This window comes from Oryctolagus cuniculus, chromosome 3, assembly GCF_051225735.1.
Source record: "Oryctolagus cuniculus isolate XC-2025 breed Fujian yellow rabbit chromosome 3, ASM5122573v1, whole genome shotgun sequence".
NCBI lineage: Eukaryota > Metazoa > Chordata > Mammalia > Lagomorpha > Leporidae > Oryctolagus > Oryctolagus cuniculus.
In genome coordinates, this window is record NC_142869.1 from 140,985,051 (window position 1) to 141,011,268 (window position 26,218).

Here is a 26,218-nt window from a genome sequence, read left to right on the forward strand (position 1 = left end):
TCTCTCTGTCTCCTAACTCTGTCAAAAAAAAAATAAATAAAATTGAAAAAATAAAAAAAGAAAAGACATTGCATGGGCTTGGGGAGACCTTAGAGAAGGATGCCTGGGCAGTGGCAGGGGCCATGAGGTGGGTCTTTCTGGTGGAAACCACTGCTAGGTTATAGGGCATTCCTTGGAGAATGAGGAGACAGGCAAATCGAAAGGTGAGGGAAGATGGCATTCTGGCCCTGGAAATCGAGGTCGCTGTCCTCCAAGCCACACCTGACTCTGGAGATAAACCGGTGGTGGTGGTGGTGGTCAGGTCCTGGATGACGAATATGATGCTGAGTCTCTGATGCTGTTCAAGGCCTGCCTAGTTGTCACCCAAAAAATTAAGACTCAGCAATGGAAGGTTCCACAGGGACAGCTGCAGCCCTCCCCCAGGTGGTGGAGCCTTCCGTATTCTGCCTGTATTCTCAGGTGGAAATACTGGATCTGGAGTCTACAGTTAGGCAGAAGGCCTCTGAATCCATTGCAGCTTGGCTGCTCCAACTGTGGGATGTAAGGGTGGATGCACCCGTCATGTGGCAGGACACCCGCCCTTGTAGACTGGATTCTGGTGGGAGCCCACATGGTATGGCTTAATGCCTGGGGCCATCAGCAGGTGGCAGATGTATGCTGAACTACAGCAGGTGTTGCAAAAGTTGGGAATGTGGAATACTGGGACGTAAGGGCCAGATAAAGAAGTTTTTATTGCAGGGATGGACTTGGGCTGCAGACTGCTCCCTTTGCCCTGTCTGGCCTCCTGGTGGTGATTCTAGCCACCCATTGGACAGCCTATTGCTATGATTACCTGTATCATTGCTTATTTGGGGGAGGCAGAAACAGTGTACACTCAGAAGGGGGTGCGGGCCACAACTAGAGAAGAAAGAAGGCAAAGAACCAATCAGGGTCACTTGAACCCAGATGTGGGTCGATTTTCTGGCAGCAGGGACAGACAGGGAAAAATTAGCCGGGAAGACTAATTTGAATTATGGCAACAATGAAAACTGCAATGATAGTTTCAGCCATCAAGGAAGCCCAGTTTGAGTACAGCATCCAAGTGGAGGCTGAACAGGATGGTAACAGGGTTTTCTTTCCTTTTTATTTTTTTTTTTTGTATGTGAAAGATTTATTTATTTATTTGAAAAACAGAATTACAGAGCGAGAGCAAGAGAGAGAGCTTCTGTCTACTGGTTTACTCCCCAAATGCTGCAATGGCTAGAGCTGGACCTATCCAAAGCCAGGAACCAGGAGCTTCTTCCAGGTCTCCCACTTGGGTGCAGGGGCCCAGGGACTTCCTTTCCCAGGTATATTAACAGGGAGCTGGATAGGAAGTGGAACAGCAGGGACTCTAACCAGGTTCACGTGGGTGCACACCGCACCGATCTGAAGCCAAGAGCCAGGTGCTTCTCCTGTTCTCCCATGCAGGTGCAGGGCCCAAGGACCTGGGCCATCCTTCACTGCCTTCCTGGGCCACAGCAGAGAGCTAGACTGGAAGAGGAGCAACCGGGACAGAATCCGGCGCCCTGACTGGGACTGGAACCCTGGGTGCTGGCGCCGCAAGGCAGAGGATTAGCTATTGAGCTGCGCCACTGGCCTTTTTTTTTTTTCTTAAAGATTTATTTATTTATTTATTTGAAAGGCTGAAAGGCAGAGTTGGAGAGAGTGAGAGTTTACAGGATTTCTAAGTGGCCCTGAGCTGTCTGAAGTGACTAACAACTGGACATCTCAGTTCAGTTACGCACAAGGCCATGGTACCTTCTTGGCTGAGACTTGTGGGCACCAGAGACCTCATGTAGAATTGGCTATTCACTGACTCACTTCTAATAGCCATCAAGTGCTGGCATTAGTTGACACAGGGGCCGATGAACATTATACTGCGATCCTTAGAGGTTTCTGGGTCTCCCGGTAGTCATAGATAATTATGGGGGTCGTGCTATCCAGATAAAAGTAGTAAACCTGCCTCTGAGAATCAGGTGTCTACCACTTGGAGAATGCACTGTGTATGTATCCCCTGTACCTGAGCACCTACTGGTATTGATGCTCTCCAGGGCTTATGGCCAAAAACTGCAATAAGGGAGTTCTGCCTGTGAGTACCTGTGGTTAAAGTTACACTGAGGGGCTGGCGCTGTGATGTAGCAGTGCCGGCATCCCATATGGGCACCGGTTTGAGTCCTAGTTGCTTCACTTCTGATCCAGCTCTCTGCTGTGGCCTGGGAGAGCAGTGGAAGATGGCCCAAGTCCTTGGGCCCCTTCACCCACGTGGGAGATCTGGAAGAGGCTCCTGGCTCCTGGCTTCAGATTGGTGCACCTCTGGGCATTGCAGCCATCTGGGGAGTGAACCATTGGATGGAAGTCCTCTCTCTTTCTCACTTCTCTAACTCTGCCTTTCAAATAAATAAAATAAAGCTTTTAAAAATAAAAAAGTTGCACCGAGGGGGCACCCTGCCCACCCGCTGTACAGCTGTCGATGCCTAATCAGGTGATGAACACCACTCAGTATAAACTACCAAAGGGTCATGAGGAAATTACTGGAAGATTCGGGGAACCGGAGAAGGTAGGCATCATTAGGCCTGTTTAATTCACTAGTATGGCCTATAAGAAAGCCAGATGGGACATGGCAGATGATGGTGGAATACCAAAAGTTTAATAAAATTGTATCTCTCTTGCATGTAGCGATTCCATTCATAGGCAGTATTATGGACTGTCTCAGCCGTGAACTTGGGACCTATCATTACTGTTTTAGATTTGGCCAATGCCTTCTTCTCTATTGAAATAACCTCCTGAGAGTCACGACCAGCTAATTTTCACATGGGACGACTGGAAACAGATCCCGACTGTTCTTCTACAAGGTCATCTACATTACCCCACCTTGTGTAGATTTGGCACAATGGCCAGTACCCCTGACAATGTGTATGTACCACCATGTCAGTGATGTGATGAACCTGTGACTTTCTTTTAGAGTTGGAAGCAGCCATACTTACTTTGCTGAACCATTTAAAGATGGGTGGCTGGGCAGTTAATGAGTCAGGGACCAGGACTGTGTCAAATTCTCGGGAGCTGTCTGGTTGGGTAAGGTGAAGGTCATTCCTGAGACTGTGATAAACAAAACTCAGCCCTTTCCCACCCCGATGGCAGGAGTAAAGCAGTTGTAGGAGTTTATAGGATTTTTGGGATATCGGAGATACTGTCCCACGAGTGGCACAAATTCTGAGACCCTTGTACTGTTGGTGAAGAAGGGCATCAGTTGGGAATGGGGTGAGCAAGAGCAAGCAGCCTTCACAGTGGCTACGCAAAATGTGTGAGCTGCCCAGGCCCTCAGTATGTTTCATCCAGCCTACCCGTGTGACTTTAACATGCATGTCACTGCAGAAGGATTTGGTTGGGGCCTTTGGCAGTGGTAAAACAGGCTGAGGTAGACCACTGGGGTTTTGGTCCCAGTTATGGAAAGGAGCAGAGATTTGGTATCCCTTGGTCAAAAAACAGCGCTATGTGGTATGTGCTGCTTTGATGACTACTGCAAGGATAACGGGCACCACCCCTGTTATTTTGTGCGCCTTTTACCCTCTCGTTGGCTAAATAAGAGACTGGGCAGTGTAACCACATGGTAGAACAGCACAAATGCTCACACTGGCGACACGGGGAGCCTTCCTGCAACAGCAGGGAGTTCTAAATGCAAGCCTATTGTGGGCTGAATTAGAAGGACCTTGGGGCTGGTGACTTAGTTAACTGACAGCACTCTCCCTGAGGCCCCTTGAGCTATGGAACCAGTACCCAGTCCATTACTGGCCTGGTCTGGCCCACATCTGCTGATCTCTGCAGTTGCCTGGTCCATGGATGGATCTAGCAGAGGACACCCTGCACAGTAGATTGTGGTCCCTTTCCAGCCTTCCATGAAATGATTTGATGAGAGTCAGGTAATCAACAAAGTAGTCAGCAGGCTGGCTGGTTGCTGTCAGTGAGCACCCGCCTGTGATTTGCAGGACCAGCTGGGCTGTCTCTCAGACCCTAACTGGATATTGTTTAGGCGCGTAAAAAATTGGACGGTCATGCACCAACATTTATGGGGCCAACCATGTGGTAAGACCTGTGGGAGATGGAACACAAGGAGAAAATCACTGTATACCCTATGACAGGTCACACGCCCCTTGGCCATCCAGGGGATGATGAAACTGATACCCTAGCTAAGGTGCATTGATTACCCTAGCTAAGGTGCATTGATTGGAAAAGGCCCCAGAAAGTCATATTTCCCAGTGGTTACATCAGTGGTTGCTATATGCAGAACAAAAAGACTATGTGGGCTACCTGCCAGTAGGGTTCTAAATGCTTGCAAAAGCTGTACCATCTGTTTCCAGGAGCATCTCCACCAAGTACTAATGGCCACTAGAACCGTGATACAGTGGCCACTGGAACTGTGAATGTCCCTTGAAAGGTGGAAAGTGGAATTTTGGACCTTTGCCCCAGTCTGATGGGTACAAGTATGCTGTTACCTGTGTAGATGCTGCTGTGGGACTGCTTTTTGCAGTTCCCATTAGGTGGCCATCCTGCATGCCTTGGAAAGATTATCTGCCATCTACGGAAGACCACAGGTTATTGAGAGTGACTCATTTTACAGGCTTAGGAGTGCAAAGTTGGGGTAAACATCTAGGTAGGCATTGATTGGAAACTGTGTGCATCATACCATCTCCAAGAAACCAGCATGATTGAATGATAGAATTACTGAAGCATGGCCTCAGAAAGGAAACTAACTCAGGCCACCTGGTGGGATGGCCTGTGGCCTGTGTAATGGTTATTAAATGACCGGCCCTGGGCAGCAGCACTAGCCCCTGTGGAGGCTTTGCTGCATTATTCAGCAGTACCCATTCAACTTTTGGTGCAAACCACTGACCTCCTGCTGAAGCCAGGTTTTGGAAAACAAAGCAGTATGTTGTTACCTATCCCGTGGCTTGTGAGACCGGGAGTGTGCATGTGACACCTGAAAGTGGCTATGGAAAATATGAAAAGCTAACCGCAAGGCCTGATTTGCCTTGCAGTTGCCATAGGGAGCAGGAATAAAATGTGACCTGGGTGTGACACCATGGGTAATGGCCACTAGGCCCCCTGTGGTCCAGGTACATTACCCATGCAAAGAAGGGGCCATTACTTTGCTTATTGGCACATTTGTCTGAACATTATAGCTATTACTATCTTCTTCAGTATCCCTACATGTTAAAGATTATCTGTCAAAACCTGTGCCCCACAAAGTCTGATGTAAGAGGCTGGATGACTGCTTTTGCCAACTGTAGCATTGTCCCAAGTCGTCTCTCGCTTGTATCCTACACAGTAGTTGAGATTTACCATTGTTGGTGTGGCTTACTTCTTTGTCTTATTGTCCTTAGCTTGGTGGCTGCGCACACCCTGGCTGACGGCACACATGGGCACCCAGCTGCCTATCAGGTCTACAGCTGGACTGCTTTGGAAAGTGGCTGGAGCCACTGACAAAAACTGGACTTGGTTGAAAGGATGAAATTCTTCTGGCCCATTGTGGAACTACACCTGGATAGAAGAGAAGTAGCCTGGACACTAACTGGCACTTTGATATAGGATGCTGTGTTGCAAATGGCTTCTGTTGCCCCACAATGCTGGCCATCTTCCAATTTGCTTTCACTGTTCTTTAGTCTGCTCCTATGATCATACTTTTGACTATTTTATCTTTTATTGCATCTGTGAAATCTCCATTTCTTCTTCATTTCACTTTCCTCCTAAGCTCACTCATTCTAGAACTACTTTTTTTTAAACATTTTTTTTATTTATTTGAATTACAGAGTTAGAGAGAGAGAGAGAGGTCTTCATGATATTTCAATTACCCATTGCTGTATAACACAAAACTGTAAAACTCAGGGGCTTAACTCAAAAGGAATCATTTACTTTGCTCAAAAATTTGAAATTCTGGCAAGCTTTCTAGGGACAGCTTATATTTGTCCCATGTGTTCAGCTGGGATGGATCAACAAGGGGTAGAAGGTGTTTTAAAATGATTCACTTGCATGCCTAGGAAGCTGGTGCTGGCTCTTGGCTGGGTGTTCAGCTGGAGCTGTGAACCAGGAGCCTTGGTTGCTCTCCATGTGGGCCTCTCCATGGGCTCTCGGACTTCCTTACAGTACGGTAGCTGGGTTCTAAGAGCCAGCATCCCCAGATAGAACTGGCAGAAGTTATACCACTATTTTAGACTTTGGCTTGGAAGGCAATGTAATATTATTTATACTGAGCTGCAAGGGGTGGGAACATCAAATCCATTTATTGATGAGAAGCATATGAGAGTCACATTGCAAAAGGAACATATGGCATGGGAGATATTGTCATACCATTTGGGAAAATATGAATGCATCTGCTGTTCTTGGCTTGTTCTTATAGGGGGTGGGGATTAGTATCAAGTTGGATCTCAGACTATCTGAGAATAAGATATAGATCACAAGAGCATCCCCTAGTAAATGGGCCTCAGTCTCTCAATAATTACCTCCTTTTCTTCTGCTTTTTCCTTTTCTGTCTGTGTTCCTCAGGAGCAAATCTGTAGTTGGCATTAGGTTGCCCATACAGCATCCGTTCCCTGCCTGCACCAGCCTCTTCCGTCACATGGCCCGTAAACTTCAAGGACATTGATTCTCCTCACCTGTGTTAGCTTCCTGTTATTACAACTAAAACCCCCGAGAAAAGCTGCTTAGGAAGAAGGTTTATTTCAGCTCACAGTTTGTGAGGGTCACTCCAAGATTAGGTGGCCCCATCAGTGTGATGTCTGGTGAGGGTGTTGGAGCAGATGTGGAGGGATGATCACATGGTGAGCCGGCAAAGCAGAGAGAGAGAGAGAACACTCTGTGCCCACATATATAAGGTTTCTCCTTATGAAGTCATCATGATTTGATAACAGAGTTTCCAACCTAACAACCTAATCATTTCCCAGGGCCCCGCCTTCAAGCATCATACTTGAATTAAGTTCCATTTGCATAGGAGTTTAGCACATGGGTCTTTGGAGGGGGAAACACAAACTGTCATCCAAACCATCACACCATCCCTGGGACTGGACCCTGACATTAGGGCACCACTGTATTAAACTCAGGCTGAAGCTTGATTTACCTCTGAGTGTCTAGTGGTAGGAACCAATATATTTCATGCTGAATTGAGACTTGTTACTTAGACGTAAAGCACCTGAAACAGTAGAAGAGGCTTCTCTCTCTCTCTTTTGCTAAGATGGCAATTAACTTTACCAATTATTAATTGGATGACTTTGATTAAGTTTTAAAATTTCTGTTCCTCAGTTTTCTTTCTAGTAATATTTCAGATGTATGAGATTCGGAGTGGGAGGAAGTGATTGCGAAAGGGAAAAGTAGGAAAAGAAAGTTACAAAAGGTGTCCTCCGATCAATTTTAGGGAAGAATACATAGGGAGGGCAAGGATCTGCAAGTGGATTTCTTTATACCATTCATGTCCCCATGTCCCTTGGGAAGCCTTTTGTGGACTCTAAGAATTTCACACACTCAGCTTAAAAACTGCTACATTGTATGTTCAATTCAACTTAGATAAATTTCACTTTTAAAAGATTTGTTTATTATTTATTTGAAAGGTAGGATTAGAGAGGGAAGGAGACAGAGAGATCGTCCATCTGCTGATTCTCTCCCCAAATGGCCACAACAACCAAGGCTGGGTCAGGCCGAAGCCAGGAGCCAGGAGCTTCTTCCAGGTTTCCCACGTGCATGCAGGGGCCCAAGAACTCAGGCCATCTTCCACTGTTTTTCCCTGGTGTATTGATAAGGCACTGGATTGGAAATGGATCAGCCGATACTCGAACCAGTATGGGATGTTGGCACCGTAGGTGGCAGCTCTACCTGCTACACCACAGCACCAGCTCCCCAAAATGTCATTTTAAAAAAATACTTGCTTCTTGACATTAGCCAGCTTTTTTCCTAGGGGAATGTCAAGAGTGGTCACCTAAGGGGGTGTACATTAGGCCATTTGATCAGCAGATATTTGCTTGCCATCTACTATGTGCTAGTAAAAAACATCCCGTTGCTTAACTACTTATAGCTGTGACTCTGAAGCTGCCTCTAGCCCAAACTTTTCTCCTGAGTTCTCTGAGCATTTGTCTATTTGGGTGTCTAACAAACACATTAAGGAGGTAAAAAGACTAGATGAAACTAATTTTAACTATATTTTCTGTAAACCAATCTATTCAAAATATAATCATTTCAACATAGGCTTATAAACTAATAGTAAGTCTTTAAAATTGGACATCTACTTTATACTTCTAGCACATCTCAATTTGGACTAGCCATATTTGAAGTACTCAGGGTAGCCAATAGCTGCTGTATTGGACAATGCAGGTCTAGAATATGAAGAGTCTTCAAAATATTCATGGAAAATAGGTATTGTGTGGGAAAAAAACTTATACATGGATTTCAAAATTTTCTTGCACAAAAATAAATTTGAACTGATTTGTTATATCTCAGCAGGATCTAGTTTGAAGTACTAAGAAGGACAAGACTTCAATTTGAGGGTCTTGCATTGTGGTGCAGTAGTTTAAGCCATTGCCTACACTGCTGGCATTCTATATCAGAGAACCAGTTTGTCCTGGATGCTCTACTTCAGATCCAGCTTCCTGCTAATGAGCCTGGGAAAGCAGTGGAAGATGGCCTGAGTACTTGGGCACCCATTACCCATGTGGAAGACCTGGATGAAGTTCCTGGCTCCTAGCTTTGGCCTGGCCTAACCCTGGCCATTTAAGCCATTTGGGCACTGAAGCAGCAGATGAAAGATCTCTGCTTCTCTCCCTCTTTCTCCATCTCTCTCTGTAACTCTGCTTTTAAATAAACAAACAAACAAGTAAAATTAAAAAAAAAAAAAGACTTAGATTTGAAAGAGCCCCTATTGGAACAACATGAATTCTGTTAAAATGGAAGCAAGAATAAACATCAAATTTATGGTAAGGCTTGGGTAGAAGAATGACGAAATCACTGATGCTTTATGAAAAGTTGATGGGGACAGTGCCCCTAAAGAAATGAACAGTTTTCAAATGAATAGCTCATTGTAAGAAGGGATGAAGGGCCTGTGGCACAGTGGATTAAACTGCTGTTTGTGATGCTGGAGTCCCATATTGGTGTGCCCGTTCAAGACCTGTTTTGCTTCCAATTCACCTTCCTGCTCATGAACCTGGGAAAGCAGTGGAGGATAACTCACCAAGTACTTGGGCCTCTGCCATCCATGTGAGAGAACAGAATGGAGTTCCTGGTTCCTGGCTTTGGCCTAGCCCAGACCTGGCTGCTGTGGCCGTTAGGGGGAATGATACAGTGGATGGAAGATCTCTCTTTGCCTTTCCCTCTTTGTCACTCTGCCTTTCAGATATTTAAATACATAAATCAACAAGACAAGGTGTGAGGCCTGCAGCAGCAGACTCCTCGTACCAGTTTGCAGGCAAAGGCTTCACCCTGTTTGTGCTCTGTGTGATGAGAACAGCTGGTTAACAGCGGAAGCACGGGCTAGCCACGTAGATTAGTTCCATGCACTCAGTTCTGACTGAGAGATTAAGGTGGTGCATACTTTCCCAGTGGGTTCCAAACTGGATGCACCCAGATCAACTGAAGACAAAAGCACAACTTGCTTTTTTTTTTTTTTTTTTGAGCATGTAAAACATGTTTTCTTGCCCTTTAAAGGGTTCAGGGTTTGGTTTTAAATCAGGCAGCACACCGTTCATCAGTCTGTCTCTCCTACCATGTCAGACTGGCTTCAACCAGCAGCGCTTCATTAAATCCAAAAAAACTTCTTTCAGTTTTGAAGGAAAAAAAGACAGTTTTGAGAACAATTAACCTTAGTCTGTAATTTAAAAGAAAATGATGGCTAATATTTCATGTTGCTTTATACACTCTTCTACTCACACAGAACCAGGAATGTTAGTTTTCCTAACCTACCAAGTACTGATACTGATGGATAGACACACCCCCCCCCCACACACATACAACACATACACACATACACACATACCCTCTCCCCAAACAACAGAATTTATAGCATGGCAAAGGGGAAATTTTTGTTATGTTATTGATCAAAACCCTTGATGGCTGGCACCGTGGCTCACCAGGCTAATCCTCTGCAGCACCGGCACACCAGGTTCTAGTCCCGGTCAGGGCGCCGGATTCTGTCCCGGTTGCCCCTCTTCCAGGCCAGCTCTCTGCTATGGCCGGGAGTGCAGTGGAGGATGGACCAAGTGCTTGGGCCCTGCACCCCATGGGAGACCAGAAGCACCTGGCTCCTGGCTTCGGATAAGCGCGGTGCGCCGGGCAGCGCGCCGGCTGCGGCAGCCATTGGAGGGTGAACCAACGGCAAAGGAAGACCTTTCTCTCTGTCTCTCTCTCTCTCACTGTCCACTCTGCCTGTCAAAAAACAAAACAAACAAACAAACAAACAAAAAAAAAAACCTTGGCGTCAATAGTCTATCTGAACTTAGACGGTATGCTTTTTTAATCTTGAGTTTGTTAATGGCATCTATTTATCATGTTCTGAAATAAAGAACTTTAGATAGTACCATCATTTTTTCCTCAAAGTTCTTGAAAGAATTTCAAAAAGCATGATTTTGTTTTGTTTTCTGGGATGGACGGGGATAGAATTTAGATTTTCATTTAGCTAAAAATCAGAACAACTCTGATAATAGGAAATAGTTCACATAGCCAGCCAACATCTGAGGTATCATCAGCGTGAGACAAGGTCCCGTTCCATTCCTACTGGCCGAGCCAATGCTATGGCTCTGCACAGGAAGTTCCAGCAGGACAAGATGACTCCAAGCGTGTATGCAGAGCCTTAGCAGTAGGGCGTTAATAAGCATGTAGAATCTCAATGCAAAGAGTACAGGAACACCTGAGGTGCCCTTCCACCTGCTTCATCAGTGCAGCCCAGTCACAGCTGCCTTCCACACGGAGCAGAGAAACAGCCTGTCTAGATCAGCATACTGAACCCAGCAAAAAATCTGCACAAATGCTTGTATATACCATTTTCCAAACAACGCAGGCCGTCTGCTACTCACTGAGCTGCTTGATGTCTCTGTTATGGCCTGTGGACACATACTAAGTGTTGCTGGCTTTGAAAACCTAGTAAAGTAACAATGCAATCAGTACATATAGGTGGCAATTTGGAAAAACATCTACCACAGGCGTTTCTCAAGCCTAAAATACTGTGGATTTAGAGTACAAGTAATCCTAAAATAAGATCTAAACTATTAGCATTCTCTGACATCACTAGACAGAAGTTCAGAGGAGAGCAACAGCCACAGTTCTACAGGGCGCAGAAACTGTGCTAACTCAGCCTGGGTGCCATCTTTACCAACAGCCTTGAGTCTCCCTTCAGAAAACTAGTTCTGGGGATGCCCACTTAGCTTCATTGGTTGGGAAAGAGAAGAACTCGATTCTCAGCTAAGTTCTTTGAGAGATTTCTCTTAAAATGCCATTTCTGCACTAATTTACCAAAACAAAAATCCAAACAATATGTCTTGGCTATTTTGCCTACCACCACTGAAAAGCAGAACTTTCAATACAAGTATTAGACAATTGAATTCATGATCCTGGAATATTGCTTGCACTATAACAGGGACCTAGGGCAAGCTAGATATGCTGCATAAAGTGTCTACAAAGTTATTAAGTAAGTATAGTTAATCATTGTATCTGAATGCCAACAGTGCTGTTCAATTCAATTTTAATGTCTGGGAAAGATGAAGAGTTTACAAAACTAGATCCCTCCAGCAGAGGGCACACTTAAACCACAAATCATGATTTTAAAAGTTTTTTTTTTTTTTTATGATTTCATGAAAAGTTTTTATGCTTTACTTCTTTCAAGATTTAATTGCTAATCTGTATTTTTTTTTAAAGATTTATTTAGTTATTTGAATGGTAAAGTGACACAGTTGGAGAGACGCAGAGAAAGAGATCTTCCATCCATTGGTTTACTCCCCAGGTGACCACAATGGCTGAGGCTGGGCCAGGCCAAAGCTAAGAGTCTGGAACTTCATCCAGGTCTCCCACGTGGGTGGCAGGGGCCCAAGTACTCTGGCCATCTTCTGCTGCCTTCCCAGGCACATCAATAGGGAGCTGGATCAGAAGCAGAGCAGTTGGGACTTGAAACACTCTGATACGGATACTGGCATTGCAGGCAGTGGCTTATTCCAATGCACCACAACACTGACCCTGCCAATTTGTATTTTAAAAAAAATTTATTTTAAAATCACATAGAGTCTATCATTGGATCAATATTTTTTTTAAAGAATGATTTTATTTATTTGACAGACAGGGTTACAGAGAGAGGTAGAGCCAGTGAGAGAAGGAGGTCTTCTATCCCCTGGTTCACTCCCCAAATAGCCACAACAGCCAGAGCCGAGCTGATCCAAAGCCAGGAGCCAGGAGCTTCTTCTGGGTCTCCCACGGAGGTGCAGGGGCCCAAGGACTTGAGCCATCTTCTACTGCTTTCCTAGGCCCTAGCAGAGAGCTGGATTGGAAGTGGAGCAGCCGGGGCTTGAACTGGCACCCATATGGGATGCTGGCACCACAGGCTGTCCGCTACACCACTGTGCCAACCCCAGACAGACCGGTATTTTTTAAAATATATATTTATTTGAAAGGCAGAGTGACAGAAGCAGAGGAAAAAAGTTGTTCCAGTCAATTGGTACATTCCTTCAATGTCCACAACAACCAGAGGTGGACCAGACGGAAGCCAAGAGACCAGACCTCTGTTGGGATCTCCTGCGTGGGTGGCAGGGACTCAGGTTCTTGGGCCATCATCTGCTGTGTCCTGGGCATAGCAGGAAGAAAGAAGCAGAAGCAGAGTAGCTGAGACTTGAACCAGGTACTCCCATATGGCCTGCAAGTGTCCCAAGTAGTGGCCTAACGTGCTACTACAGTGCTTGTTCCTCACTAAGCAATTTTTAGGGACTTATTGTTGGACACACCTGTCTGGAGTTCCTGACTGCTCAGCAAGGTTTGCAGAAGAGGAGTTCTTGCACTCACTGATTTTGCTGGATCTTGGGGCCAGGAGGATGTGGTTTCTCTGAGGGCTAGTTATCTTTGCTGAGTCCCTTCAGCCCAGCCAGCAAGTTCACAGAAGCAGTTTCTGAGGTGAACCCACAGGGTATTGAACAAATAAAAAGTATTCATTTATTACTTCTGCAGTTACTTATCTAGGGATTAGCGGCAGGCGCTGCCTCCCTGTTGGGACAGCACAATCCAGCAGGTGTCACAGTCAGCTCCTCCCATGTCCAGTCTGCTTTAAAACCTCCGTAAGTCTGGCCCAGGGCCCCTTCTGAATGTCTGGGGCCAGATGGCCTCTTTCAGTGATCTTCAGGATACTTTACTGATGGGGTTTCTACAATTAAAGCTTGGTCCCCTTGATTTAAATGTCAACAGGACAGAGAGGATTTTTTTCAGCTTTTTAATGTACTGACTTCCATAAATACAACTTTTTTTTTAAAAAATTTATTTGACAGATAAACAGAGAGAGAGAGAAAGGTCTTCCTTTTGTTGGCTCATCCCCCAAATGGCCGCTACGGCTGGCTCTGTGCTGATCCAAATCCAGGAGCCAGGTGCTTCCTCCCGTTCTACCATGCAGGTGCAGGGGCCCAAGCACTTGGGCCATCCTCCACTGCACTCCCAGGCCACAGCAGAGAGCTGGACTGGAAGAGGAGCAACTGGGACAAGAACCTGGCGCCCATATGGGATGCCGGCACCACAGGCGGAGGATTAACCAAGTGAGCCATGGCACCGGCCCCCCATAAATACAACTTTAAGATATCCCTCTAACATGACAGCATGCTAACTCTCTCCCCACTCCAGAGGGAGATGTCAGTCATTTGTGAGATGCCACTCTGGATTCATTGCAGAGGTTAGGGGTGGGGAATGGGAAAGTAGAAGGGACTCGGAACGATGGTTAGGAACTGATATCTGTCCCCAAGTAAGGGGTTTTGTGATTGTGATTGTGATGTTACATTTAAAAAAAAAAATCTCACTTTTAAAAAAAGGCAGAGAACTACCTTTTATGAATTATTTACCATTTCTTTAAAAGAAGAGTATGGGCCGGCGCCGCGGCTCACTAGGCTAATCCTCTGCCTTGCGGCGCCGGCACACCGAGTTCTAGTCCCGGTTGGGGCGCGGGATTCTGTCCTGGTTGCCCCTCTTCCAGGCCAGCTCTCTGCTGTGGCCAGGGAGTGCAGTGGAGGTTGGCCCAAGTGCTTGGGCCCTGCACCCCATGGGAGACCAGGATAAGTACCTGGCTCCTGGCTTCGGATCAGCGCGGTACGCCAGCTGCAGCGTGCCAGCCGCAGCGGCCATTGGAGGGTGAACCAACGGCAAAGGAAGACCTTTCTCTCTGTCTCTCTCTCACTGTCCACTCTGCCTGTCAAAAAAAAAAAGTATGTTTCTGAATTTATGTATGAATAAAATATTTTCAGACAGATGAAATGAGCAGCCCGTCCCACCCCACAACCCCTCCTCTGTGACCACACATATTCTGGAGGAAGAAAGACAGGTACACAATTTTGTGTGAATGCATGGTAGAGGCAAGGGGAAAAGGAGAAGCCCTGAGTTTGTTTCAAAACCTGTCAGCTCTTGGGGCTGGTGTTGTGGTGCAATGAGTTAAGCTGTTTCCTGCAACACCAGCATCCCGTGTGAATGCTGGCTCAAGTCCTGGCTGCTCTACTGCCAATCCAGCTCCCTGATAATGTGCCTAGGAAAGCAGCAGAAGATGGCCCAAGTGCTTGGGCACCTGCCACCCACATGGAAGGCCCAGATGAAGTTCCAGGCTCCTGACTGAAGTCTGGCTGAGCCCTGGCTGTTGTAGCCTTTTGGGGACTGAACCAGTGGCTGGAAGATGGATCTCTCTCTCTCTCTCTCTCTCTCTCTCCACCCCTCCCTCCCTCTCCCTCTCTCTAACTCTGCCTTTCAAATAAATAAATAAATCTTTTTGAAAAAGGAAACATATCAGTTCTGGTGCAACAGGGATGCCTACTTGCACACACACTATTATTATACCAACATGGAATTCATCTTCTGAGAAAGAGAACATTTTATGATTGTAGACTTCCAAGGAGAAGAAGCAAGTACTGTCAATGTCCAAATTAGTCGCTGTTCAGAAAGGGGTTTGGGAATTCATAGAGTCAGGGTAAATGGGGTGTAGCTGAACTAAGGGACTAAACTAAGACCCAACGAAGAGACTGAACATGACAGGTGCAGAGGAAAGGGATGGGAAAGTCCTTTGAGCATGCGCCTTTTTTTTTTTTTTTTTTGACAGGCAGAGTGGACAGTGAGAGAGACAGAGAGAAAGGTCTTCCTTTTGCCGTTGGTTCACCTTCCAATGCCAGCACATCGCGCTGATCTGAAGCCAGGAGCCAGGTACTTATCCTGGTCTCCCATGGGGTGCAGGGCCCAAGCACTTGGGCCATCCTCCACTGCACTTCTGGGCCACAGCAGAGAGCTGGCCCGGAAGAGGGGCAACCGGGACAGAATCCATTGCACTTGGGCGTTTCTGCAACAGCTGAGGCCCCCATAAGCATTTGGTAATCAATTTTATCTCTGCATTCTTGGAGCACTTTTTATATTACTGCTTAGGCCCATAGCGTATTTTACCATGTTTATCTCAGTATCTAAAAAGATAGGATGTGATTTCTTTAGTGTCTTGCATCTGTTTTTGTGTGTCCACTCAGAGTTATAATAGATGGTTGTTACATTGCCGTTTATATTGGAACTATTGTTCTATCAAGTTCTCTCTCCTAGTGATTTTCATCAAAATGCATTTGTTTTAACCTCTTCCATTCAGTTTGGTATAATGTCAGTTTTCCTCTTTCTGTTTTTGTCTTTCTCTGTCATCACACTGAACTCGAGTGGAATAAAGGAATATTTCGAAGTTTTTTTCTTTGTCCAGGTTTTTCCTTCTAATGGAGATAACAGTGACCAGTGGAATGGTTCAAAATAATGTTGATGACTTGTTATATGATCTAATGAGTGCCTATTTTGTGCCAGACAATGTTCAAAGCAGTTTACGTATATTCATTTAATTTATTTTCATGGTAGTCCTATGGCATATATGAATTTATTATTTTATTAAAATTTATTTATGTGAAAGATATATGTATATATGTATGTGTGTGTGTATATATATATATATATATATATTTGAAAGAGAGAGAGAGATTGAGAGCACATTCTCATCTGTTAGTTCTCCCCCCAAATGCCAGAAATGGCCTGGTGTCAGAGCAAGGAACCAGGAACTCAAGCCAAGGCTCATGCGGGTATCTGGGACCCAGCTCCCTGGGCCATCATTGCTACCTTCCAGGGTCTGCATTAGCAGAAATGCTTTAATCAGGATCTTGAGCTGGAACTTGACCCCAGTACTCTGATATGGAGTGTGTGAGTGTGTCTTAATTAGTGTCTCACACATTAGGCCAAACACCTGCCTCTGTATCTCATTTTAGTTGAGGGAATACAAGACATAGCAGTAACTTGTCAGAAGTTACACACAGAAAGATTGCAAATTTGGGATTTAAACCTAGTGGTCTCCACTTACTGCATTATCTTGCTCTTTGCAAGACAGGTTGGGGACCAGCATTGTGGCTTAGAGGGTTAAGCCACTGCCTGCAATCCCATATGAGTGCTGTTTGAGTCCCAGCTGCTCCACTTTTGATCCAGCTCCCTGCTAATGGCCAGGGAAAGCAACAGAGGATGGCCCATATGCTTGGGCCCCTGCATCCCTATGGGAGACCTGGAAGGAGTTTGAGGCTCCTGGCTATGATCTGGCCCAGCCCCAGCTGTTGTGGCCATTTTGGGACTAAATTAGCGAGTGGAAGATTTTTTTCTCTGTCTCTACCTCTTTCTCTGTAACTGTGCTTTTCAAATAAATAAACAAATCTTTAAAAGGAAGGAAGGAAGGAAGGAAGGAAGGAAGGAAGGAAGGAAGGAAGGAAGGAAGGAAGGAAGGAAGGAAGGAGAGAGAGAGAGAGAGAGAGAGAGAGAGAGAGAAAGAAAGAAAGAAAGAAAGAAAGAAAGAAAGAAAGAAAGAAAGAAAAGGTTGTTGTGGAAAGGAATGGAAGCAACCATCCTAGAGAAACCTGTATTTGTCCTCAATATCCAGAACATCTTTCAGATTAGAATATTTGAGAGATATGGGGACTGAGATTTGGGAAGCAGAGCCAAAAGGAAGTGGAGGACTGTGTGAGTGTTTTGTGAAATTTTAAGCATGAGGAAGCCAATCAGAATAATTAAGTCATTGTGTTTTTTGTCCTTGATTGTTTGTAAATTTTTATTAAGAGAGCTAGCTAAATAATAAAATCCTGATTAGTGAATCAGCATCCATCTTGTAGGGTTGTTTGCATATTTTGCTTCTGTTTATGATAAAGACTAAATTCATAGCTTTATGATTTTTAGTTTCACTAAACAGAAAAACAGCCAATGATTCATTTTCTGTGCTGTCCTGTTGGCATGTTGCCAAATGCTGTTCACTGTTAATATATAAAATCTCATGCGGTCTTATATTGTTCCATAGTAAAAGATGAACAATGGGTTTACTTGTGCAAAAAGTGAACATTTCAATTCTGCTGGTTCCATATGTCCTTGATTAGCATTCCAGTCAACTTAACTTGACTTCTGCAGAATAGGTTTTTGGGAAAAATAGTTTTCTGATCTGTGGAGTTTGAAAATACATAAAGAAATAAACAAGTTCTGATATTCTGTAAACAGACCTCAGCTTTCTTAAACATTCATAATAAAGCTGAACTCCAGTATGGCACTAGTTTTGAGACTTCAGCATACATAGGAATCATGGACACAGCTTATTAAAATGCTGGGTTCTAGGCCCCATCCTCAGAGCCCAGCCTCTGCCCCCATCGTGGTTGATGTAGATGCCCTCAGAGTGCCAGAATCAGGTGGAAGAGGAGATGTGGAGTGGAGAGTCCAGAAACCCAGTACCCTGGGGATCCAGGCTCGGAAGTGTCAGGGAGCAGATGGGCTTTTCAGGGAGCTGCGGAAAGTCTGGCCTCCAGGCAAGAGAAGACTTGAGCTCTTCCGGCGGGTCCCACATGGGACCCGCTGTTGCTGGCTCTTGAAGTAATGGATGAGTGTTTGAATTCAACTTGCGACAGTGGTGAGGACCAGTGATCTCCTGTGCAGCCACGTGGTCTGCAGATGGCTGAGGTTCACCGTGGGCAGCTGGGATGGGGCTGGGCTGGGAGGCGGAGCTGGAGAGGGAGGGGGATCGCAGCCATAACCATTTTGCCATTGTCTGAAAGGGTGGGTTCCTGGCCTGCAGGAACACAGAGTTGTTACGAAAGGGGAAATTGCATTATGCAGGATCCAATTAGGAAAAATTGTCCTCTTTTGGGAGTGGGAACTGCTGAGTCTAAGACAAAGGCCCCAGGCCTGAGTCTGCTAACTCTTGGCCTGCAGGGGTGGGAAGAACCACCCTGCAGAAGTCAAAGGGTGGGATTATTTGGTTCCTTAAATACAGGAGCAGGAAAGAAGCCAGCAGCAGTGATTCCTGTGTAGGAGAAGAGCCAAAGAAAATGTTTCCACCCCCAGTATGCACACACTAGACCTCACTGGAGACCGGGAGAGGGAACTGAGACATGCCTAAGGAGCAGGCCTGGCAGTCTCTGTGTCCTGTAACCTTCCTGCCTGCCTCCTATGGAGAAGTCTGCAGGGATTCTGTGTCTCTCTCCAGTACTTTTAACTAGAACTTTCTTTTAGGGGACCTTATAGAGGAAAATGAGACTAGAGTGGCTTTCTGAGTTCCATAACACATGTTTTAAATGTTATCTTAGGTCCAGGAAGGCATTTGTTTCTCTTCTATGCACACTGTGTCAGTTTTTCAAATCTGTATACCCTGGAGATATACATACAAATGCATTGTTCAGAGTTCTTATTTGCACAGTAGATTTTTTTGTTTTAATTTATTTTATCTGAAAGGCAGAATGACAGAGAGAGAGAGGGCTGGACAGGGTTCACTCCATAAATGGGTGCAATAGCTGGGGCTGGGCCACACCGAAGCCCAAGCCAGGAACTCCATCCTGGTCTCTCACTGAGTGCTAGGGGCCTAATGTGATTTTCTGCTGCTTTCCAAGGTGGGTCAGAAGTGGAGCAGCTGGGACTTAAACTAGGGTTTGGATATGGGATGGTGGCATCACAGGCTGTGGCTTCACCTGCTGAGCCCCAGTGCTGGCCTCTGAATGCACACTAGCTTTTGTTGACTGGTTTTCTCAACTACTTTTAGGTTGAGTCTGGGAAATATTCTACCTTTAAAAAAATGAGTCCTTGCAGTGCCGGTACACTGGGTTCTAGTCCCGGTCGGGGCGCCGGATTCTGTCCTGGTTGCCCCTCTGCTGTGGCCAGCTCTCTGCTGTGGCCAGGGAGTGCAGTGGAGGATGGCCCAAGTGCTTGGGCCCTGCACCCCATGGGAGACCAGGATAATTACCTGGCTCCTGCCTTCGGATCAGCACGGTGTGCCAGCCGCAGCGCACTGGCTGCAGTGGCCATTGGAGGGTGAACCAATGGCAAAAGAAGACCTTTCTCTCTCTCTCTCTCTCTCTCTCTCTCTCTCACTGTCCACTCTGCCTGTCAAAAAAAAAAAAAAAAAAAAAAAAAGAGCCCTTGGTTTTAAAAGGGTAGAAACCCTAGAGCCAAAGCATCACAACCATTTCTTCATTTGGGTATAAAGAGCTTGCTCATCATATAATGCACAGCACTGTCCAGTGACTCTTTTTTGTGCCTTATTTGATAGACGTTTTAGAGAGGGGCAAGGTAAACAAACTGTGCCTTGATTTGACTTTAGAAAAATATTAATACTGAATAAATACAGAGGGGTTTGTGAAAAGCAGATCTACTTAAAACCTGGCGTGTTGTTTGACTTTGTAATCATATGAGAAGTCTGTGTCCTGCTCAGTAAGAACATGTACATTCAGAAGCAGTGACTCTTTTCTCTGTTTTGCCCAGGCGCTGTTATGCGGTCTACTTGTCATGTGTCCCGAGGATCCACTGCAATATTTAGAGGAAATGATCATAGCTATAATGGAAAATGGTCTGGAAAATCTTCTTTGGTAGGTATTGTTTTGGTTTATAAGAGGGAAGTGTTTTCTTTTGAAGGCAAAGCATTCATTGTACAGTGGTTGTAATGAGGTTTTGCCAGTGAAGGTTTTCAGTACCCACATTGCTACAGAATCCATCCACAGGCTATTTTAGGCCCAGAGGTTTAAACAGGAATAATTTGTCCACTGGTTTTCAACTTGGAAAATACAGTGTACCTCATCAGTGACCTGTGTTCACAGGACAGTTTATTTCAGGTTGGGGATTAAAGAAAGGCGTGGCCTTCTTGAAGGGTACAGCAGTATCTCGGGTGTGGACGGTGGGAGGGGGAGGCAGAGGCATGGTTTGAAGAATCCTCCAGGTGACTTTGTTCTGCTTCTGCTGAAGGGATGTGTCTCTGCCCCCCTCTCCCTTCTCCACCCACAAGAACCAGTGATATAATTATGGAGCTGGGTACTGGACGTGAAGTTACTTTTTGACCTTGTTTTATGATTTTATTCAAGGGACATGTGCATTGATCTATCAATGAGACCGAAACTCCAAAGATTATCCAAAACTTACTTGGAACAACTTTTTGGACTGGATGATCAGCTGGTAATTATTAGTAACCAAGCATTTCTAAAATATGTATGTTAAATTTTGATGGAAGTTTCCCACATGGATTTTAGATTTGATGGGAGATATAAGGTCTGATTATTTTTGGAATTGGGGGCACCTAGAAAAGTGAAGGGACATCACACACTCACACACACATGCACTTACACACAGCCACACTCACAGGCACACTCACAGTAACCTCCCCACATTTCTAAGAAGCACTGCTCTTGCTCCTAAGATCTTTCCCCTTTCTTTTTCTCATGATTCTTTGTAATGGTAAAACAGCTCTATGGAAACTTTTATTTTTATGTTTTTTAGGGCTGTATTTGTTTGTTTGAAAGTCAGAATTACAGAGAGAGAGAGAGAGGGAAAAACAGAGAGAGGATCTTCCATTTGCTGGTTCACTTCTCAAATGGTCACAATGCTTGGGGCTGGGTCAGGCTGAAATCAGGAGGCAGGAACTCCTTCCTGGTCTCCGACGTGGGTGACAGGGGCCCAGATTCTTGGGCCATTATCTGCTGCTTTCTCAGTTGTATTAGCAGGGAGCAGGATCAGACGTGGTCTCGAACCAGCCCTCATATGGGATGCCAGTGTTGCAGGGAACAGCTCAATCTGCTGTGCCACAATGCCAGTCCTTATGGACACTTCAAAGGAGAGGATTTTCTTTCCTTTCCAATCAGCTTCCTGTGTGTTCTGTCTCCCTTCATTCTCTTTGGCATCTGCCTACTTGGGTTAAGGGTTAAGAGAATGATGCCCATAAAGACGGGGCTAAAACATGAACAAGATCAAACATAAAAGCTGGCCCTGATTGTTTCTGAAAGGAGCAACCAGCTCCAGCTGCTGGTTTGGATCCTGTAGAGAGGACATGGAAGTAAGTCAAGACATGGAAACTTCTAGAACAAAAACTATGTCTCTAAGAAAAGCTAACATAGCCACCGGCATGCAAGGTGAGCAGCATTAGCACAAACAGGATGTGAGTGTGATCTTTCTCCATTCCAGGGCTGCTGTCAGGGTAAGCCTAGCAGGCTTGAGTGCTGTTGGTGAAGCTGGGCATTGTGAAGTGCACTCAGGGCCGCGTTCAAAGTGGGTGCTGAGAACCAGAAACAATTTGTAGCACCTGTGTAGACGGACAGGTAGAGAGTAACACCGGGTCCCCATTCCATGGTCTGCAACAGAGGAGCAGAGGGATGGGCCGATTCTGCCGAGCCTGGAGTGGTTAGGAGGCAGCACTGCACTAGGCAGAACCCCCATGTCCAAGTCCAAGTTGGTCTGCATCATGGTGTGTGGGGTAGTCGCTGTGATCTGCTATGGACTGCGGATATCTGCAACCAGGTTCTTGGAGATGTTTGGGGTCAACCTCAGAGGCTAAGGGGGAGTCCTAGGGCATGGGATTCTGGATCCTCTCTCATCTCCACCCCTACACTCTTGGAATAGTTTTTTTTTTTTTTTTTCAGTATATTCAGAATACAGCTTGAGAACCATTGGTAAAAGATGCTAAAATGTTTGCAGACCACTGTTGTAGAGGGGTATGTCAGTATTTTCACAAGAATCTCAACATAAAATCAAGTTGTGTCCAACGTCTAGCTGGAGGTCTTCTATGTGGGTGCAGGGTCCCAAGGACTTGGGCCATCTTCTACTGCTTTCCCAGGCCATAGCAGAGAGCTGGACCTTGTTGATGTGCTTGGGATTGAGTCCCAGCTACTTCCTATACAGCTTCTTACAAATGCACCTGGGAGGCAGCAGAAGATGTCCAAGTACTTAAGTTCTTGCCACCTATGTGGGAGAACCGGTTAGAGTTCCTAGCTCCTGGTTTTGGCCTGGCCCAGCCCTGATTGTTGTAGCCATTTGGGTAGTAAATGTGGATGGGAGATCTCTCTCTTTCTCTCTCTCCCTCTCTCTCTATCACTCTGCCTTTCAATTAAATAAACAAACTTAAAAAAAAAACTAGCCATAATACCATCACCTTTAGACAATTAGTTTTTTTAAAAAGAGGAATTCTTGGAACTATTTTGTGACCTTGAAAATATAAAGGATAAAATGTTGGAAGCTGCTCCCAACTTTTAAAGGAGTTTAACAGTTTGCTAAAACATAGAAAAACATTCCCGCTTCTTATTGTAAGTTGGAAAACATAGAAATTAAATGTGAGTTTGCAGCAACAATTGAGGAAAATGCCTAAAGCTAGACAGGAATGTGAATCTCCAGTTACCATATGGTTGCTGGTTAGGAGGAATCAGCCTTGACTTGATCTAGATTAATGCAATTATGCTTCATCTGAGAGGAAAATAAAAGGTTTTTTTTTCCTTCCAAGAAGTAAAATGCTTTAGTCCTCAGTGTTTCTGATTTTTTAAATATAGTGCTCTAAATAAATATTAGCTTTACTTTTTTTCACTTTCCTTTCCCATACAATTTCCTATTTAACTTCCAGTAATAGAGTTTTTAATGTTTCAGTGAAAAAAAATTAACATTTGCCAGAGAGACAGAGAACATCCATTCACTGCCTCTCCCCTCAAATGCCTGCTGTAGCTGGAGTGGAAGCCAGGAGCCGGAAGGCAGTCCAGTCTCCCATGTTGGTGGCAGGAGCCAGTCATCGGAGCCATCAGCACGGCTTCCCATGGAGTGCCTAGCCCTCTGATCCAGCATCCCGGGCCATCCCAGTCAGCGTCCTGGCTGCTAGGCTGGACGCCTGCTCCTAAAAACATTTTAAACGTTATGAACAACTATGATTTTCCATGGATTACTAAGATTGCTTTGCGAGGTTTTACCATCTCACATACATAGTCCTGTATGGTGAGGGCTGTCTCTGTATGTCTATTTATAAAATATAAAAGTCTCAGAGAAGAGTAAATACAAGAAGCAGTAAGCCAAATAGTTACCAAAAAAGTAGGAATTGTTCCCCTAACCATGAAGGGAAAGACCGTTTAATTGTGTGAAAGGGTCAGTGATGTAAGGCGAGAACTAACTTGACTGATTTGATTCTCATTTCTTAGGAAATGAAATCTCCAGATGGACCTACTAATTGTGAAAGGAGACATGTATAACATTTAAAAAATCCTTTTATTATGGAAAACTTTAAACATAACACAAAAGTACATCCAGCTTGAACAATGATCAGCATTTTGCCAATCTTGTTAATTTGTTCTGTTTCCTCCTTTACGGTTGGAGTATTAGGAAGCAAATCCAAAAATTGTATTATTTTACTGTTAAATACTTCAGTGTGCATCTCTAAGAGGAAATGGCGTTTTTGGAAAAAATAAACACAGTGCCATTGTCTTCCATAATGAAAACCAGTAATTCCTGAATATCATCTAGTACTGATTATATCCAGATACATATTCCATATTTGAGTTTCCCAAATTGCCTAAAAATGTCCTTTTATGTATGACTCTGTTCAAACCAGAATGCATATAGTGTTTGCCATATTGCCTTTGGTTGTCGTCTAATGTCTCTTGTAATAGACAACATTTCTCCTGTGTGTTTTTTTTTTTTCCCCATGCCAGTTCTTTATTGAAGGAAACAGACCTGTTTTTCTGTAAAATGTCCCACATTCTTGTTGTTTCCTCTGGTGTCATCTTACTCTGTTTCCTGCATTTCCTGGAGGCTGGGACTTAGAGCAAGAAGCTTGATTCCATTCAGGTTCTTTCTTTCTTTCTTTTTTTTTTTTTCCTTTTTTTTTTTTTTAACTTTTATTTAGTAGATATAAATTTCCAAAGTACAATTTATGGATTACAATGGCTTCCCCCCCCATAACTTCCCTCCCACCCGCAACCCTCCCATCTCCCACTCCCTTTCCCATTCTATCCACATCAAGATTCATTTTCAATTATCTTTATATACAGAAGATCAATTTAGTATATATTAAGTAAAGATTTCATCAGTTTGCCCCCACACAGAACACAAAGTGCCAAATAATGTTTGAGCACTAGTCATATCATTAATTCATATTGAACTACACATTAAGGACAGAGATCCTACATGGGGAGTAAGTGCACAGTGACTCCTGTTGTTGACTTAACAAATTGACACTCTTGTTTAAGGCATCAGCAATCTCCCCAGGCTCTAGTCATGAGTTGACAAGGCCATGGGAGCCCCCTGAGCTCACCAACTTTGATCTTATTTCGACAAGGCCATAGTCAAAGTGGAAGTTCTCTCCTCCCTTCAGAGAAAGGTACCTCCTTCTTTGATGGACCATTCTTTCCACTGGGATCTCACTCACAGAGATCTTTCGTTTAGGTTGTTTTTTTTTTTTTTTTTTTTTTTTTTTTTTTTTTTTTGCCAGAGTGTCTTGGCTTTCCATGCCTAAAATACTCTCATGGGCTCTTCAGCCGGATCCAAATGCCTTAAGGGCTGATTCCGAGGCCAGGGTGCTGTTTAGGACAACTGCCATTCTATGAGTCTGCTGTGTATCCCACTTCCCATGTTGGATCATTCTCTCCCTTTTTTATTCTATCAGTTAGTATTATCAGACACTAGTCTTGTTTATGTGATCCCTTTGACTGTTAGACCTATCATTATGGTCTATTGTGACCTGAAATTGATCACTTGGACTAGTGAGATGGCATTGGTATGTGCAATCTTGATGGGATTATATTGGAATCCCCTGGCACATTTCTAACTCCATCACTTGGGGCAAGTCCGATTGAGCATGTCCCAAATTGTATATCCCCTCCCTCTCTTATTCCCACTCTTATATTTAATTGAGATCACTTTCAGTTACCCCCTTTCTTCTTTTGCTGCCAAGAATACTGCATGGGGCTGTGGAGTTCTTCCTAGTGCATCACATCAGGAAGTACACATGGTCTGGTTGACCCACTTTCAGTGAACCTTGGATCATTAGATGTCTATAGGACATGTATAGACATTAACATAATTGCTCACTAGTTGAATCCTAGAGGAGTTTTAGGATCCTACGATGGTTTCAGAATGACTGTACTCCAGAACCACTAAGGGTAAGGACACCAAATGCAGTTTAAGAAAATTGTGTGATTCTTTTTTATCTTCAAGATGTACATATCCTATCAGGTATTTGCAGCAAAAGTGATAATTTTTTTGTTACCTAAAATAAGTATTTTTGAAAGATGTATTTATTTGTTTGAAAGAGAGAGAGAGACAGACAGACAGATAGAGAGGACTTCCATCTGCCAGTTCACTCCCCAAATAACCACAGTGACTGGGGCTCGGCCAGGCTAAAGCTAGGAGCTGGGAGCTTCCTCCAGATCTCCCACATGGGTGCAGGGGCCTAACCACTTGGGCTGTCTTCTGCTGCCTTGCCAGGCATATTAGCAGGGAGCTGGATTGGAAGTAGAACAGCCAGGACTTGAACCTGCACCCATATGGGATGCTGGCTCTGCAGACGGTGGCTTAATCAGCTGTGCCACTCAGGGCCCCAGAGTATTATTTCTGTCTCTGTCTCACTCATGTCCCTGTACCATCCTTTCCTTCCTCTCAGTAACCAGCTGTAGCAGGCTTTCATTTATCCTTCTGCTGTTTGTTTTTGAAAATGTGAGGAAATGCCTCGTATTCCCCTTACCTGTGATTT

At 44.7% G+C, this 26,218-nt stretch overlaps 1 protein-coding gene across 1 annotated transcript in view; it reads left to right on the forward strand.

Annotated features, from left to right (window-relative positions):
• The window catches only part of FBXL13 (F-box and leucine rich repeat protein 13), a 244,710-nt gene that overhangs the window by 990 nt on the left and 217,502 nt on the right, over positions 1-26,218 (forward strand). The window contains exons 2-3 of the mRNA XM_008258313.5: positions 19,996-20,099; positions 20,589-20,679. Coding sequence (XP_008256535.3) covers positions 19,996-20,099; positions 20,589-20,679 — 195 coding nt within the window. The remainder of the gene's footprint in view (positions 1-19,995; positions 20,100-20,588; positions 20,680-26,218) is intronic.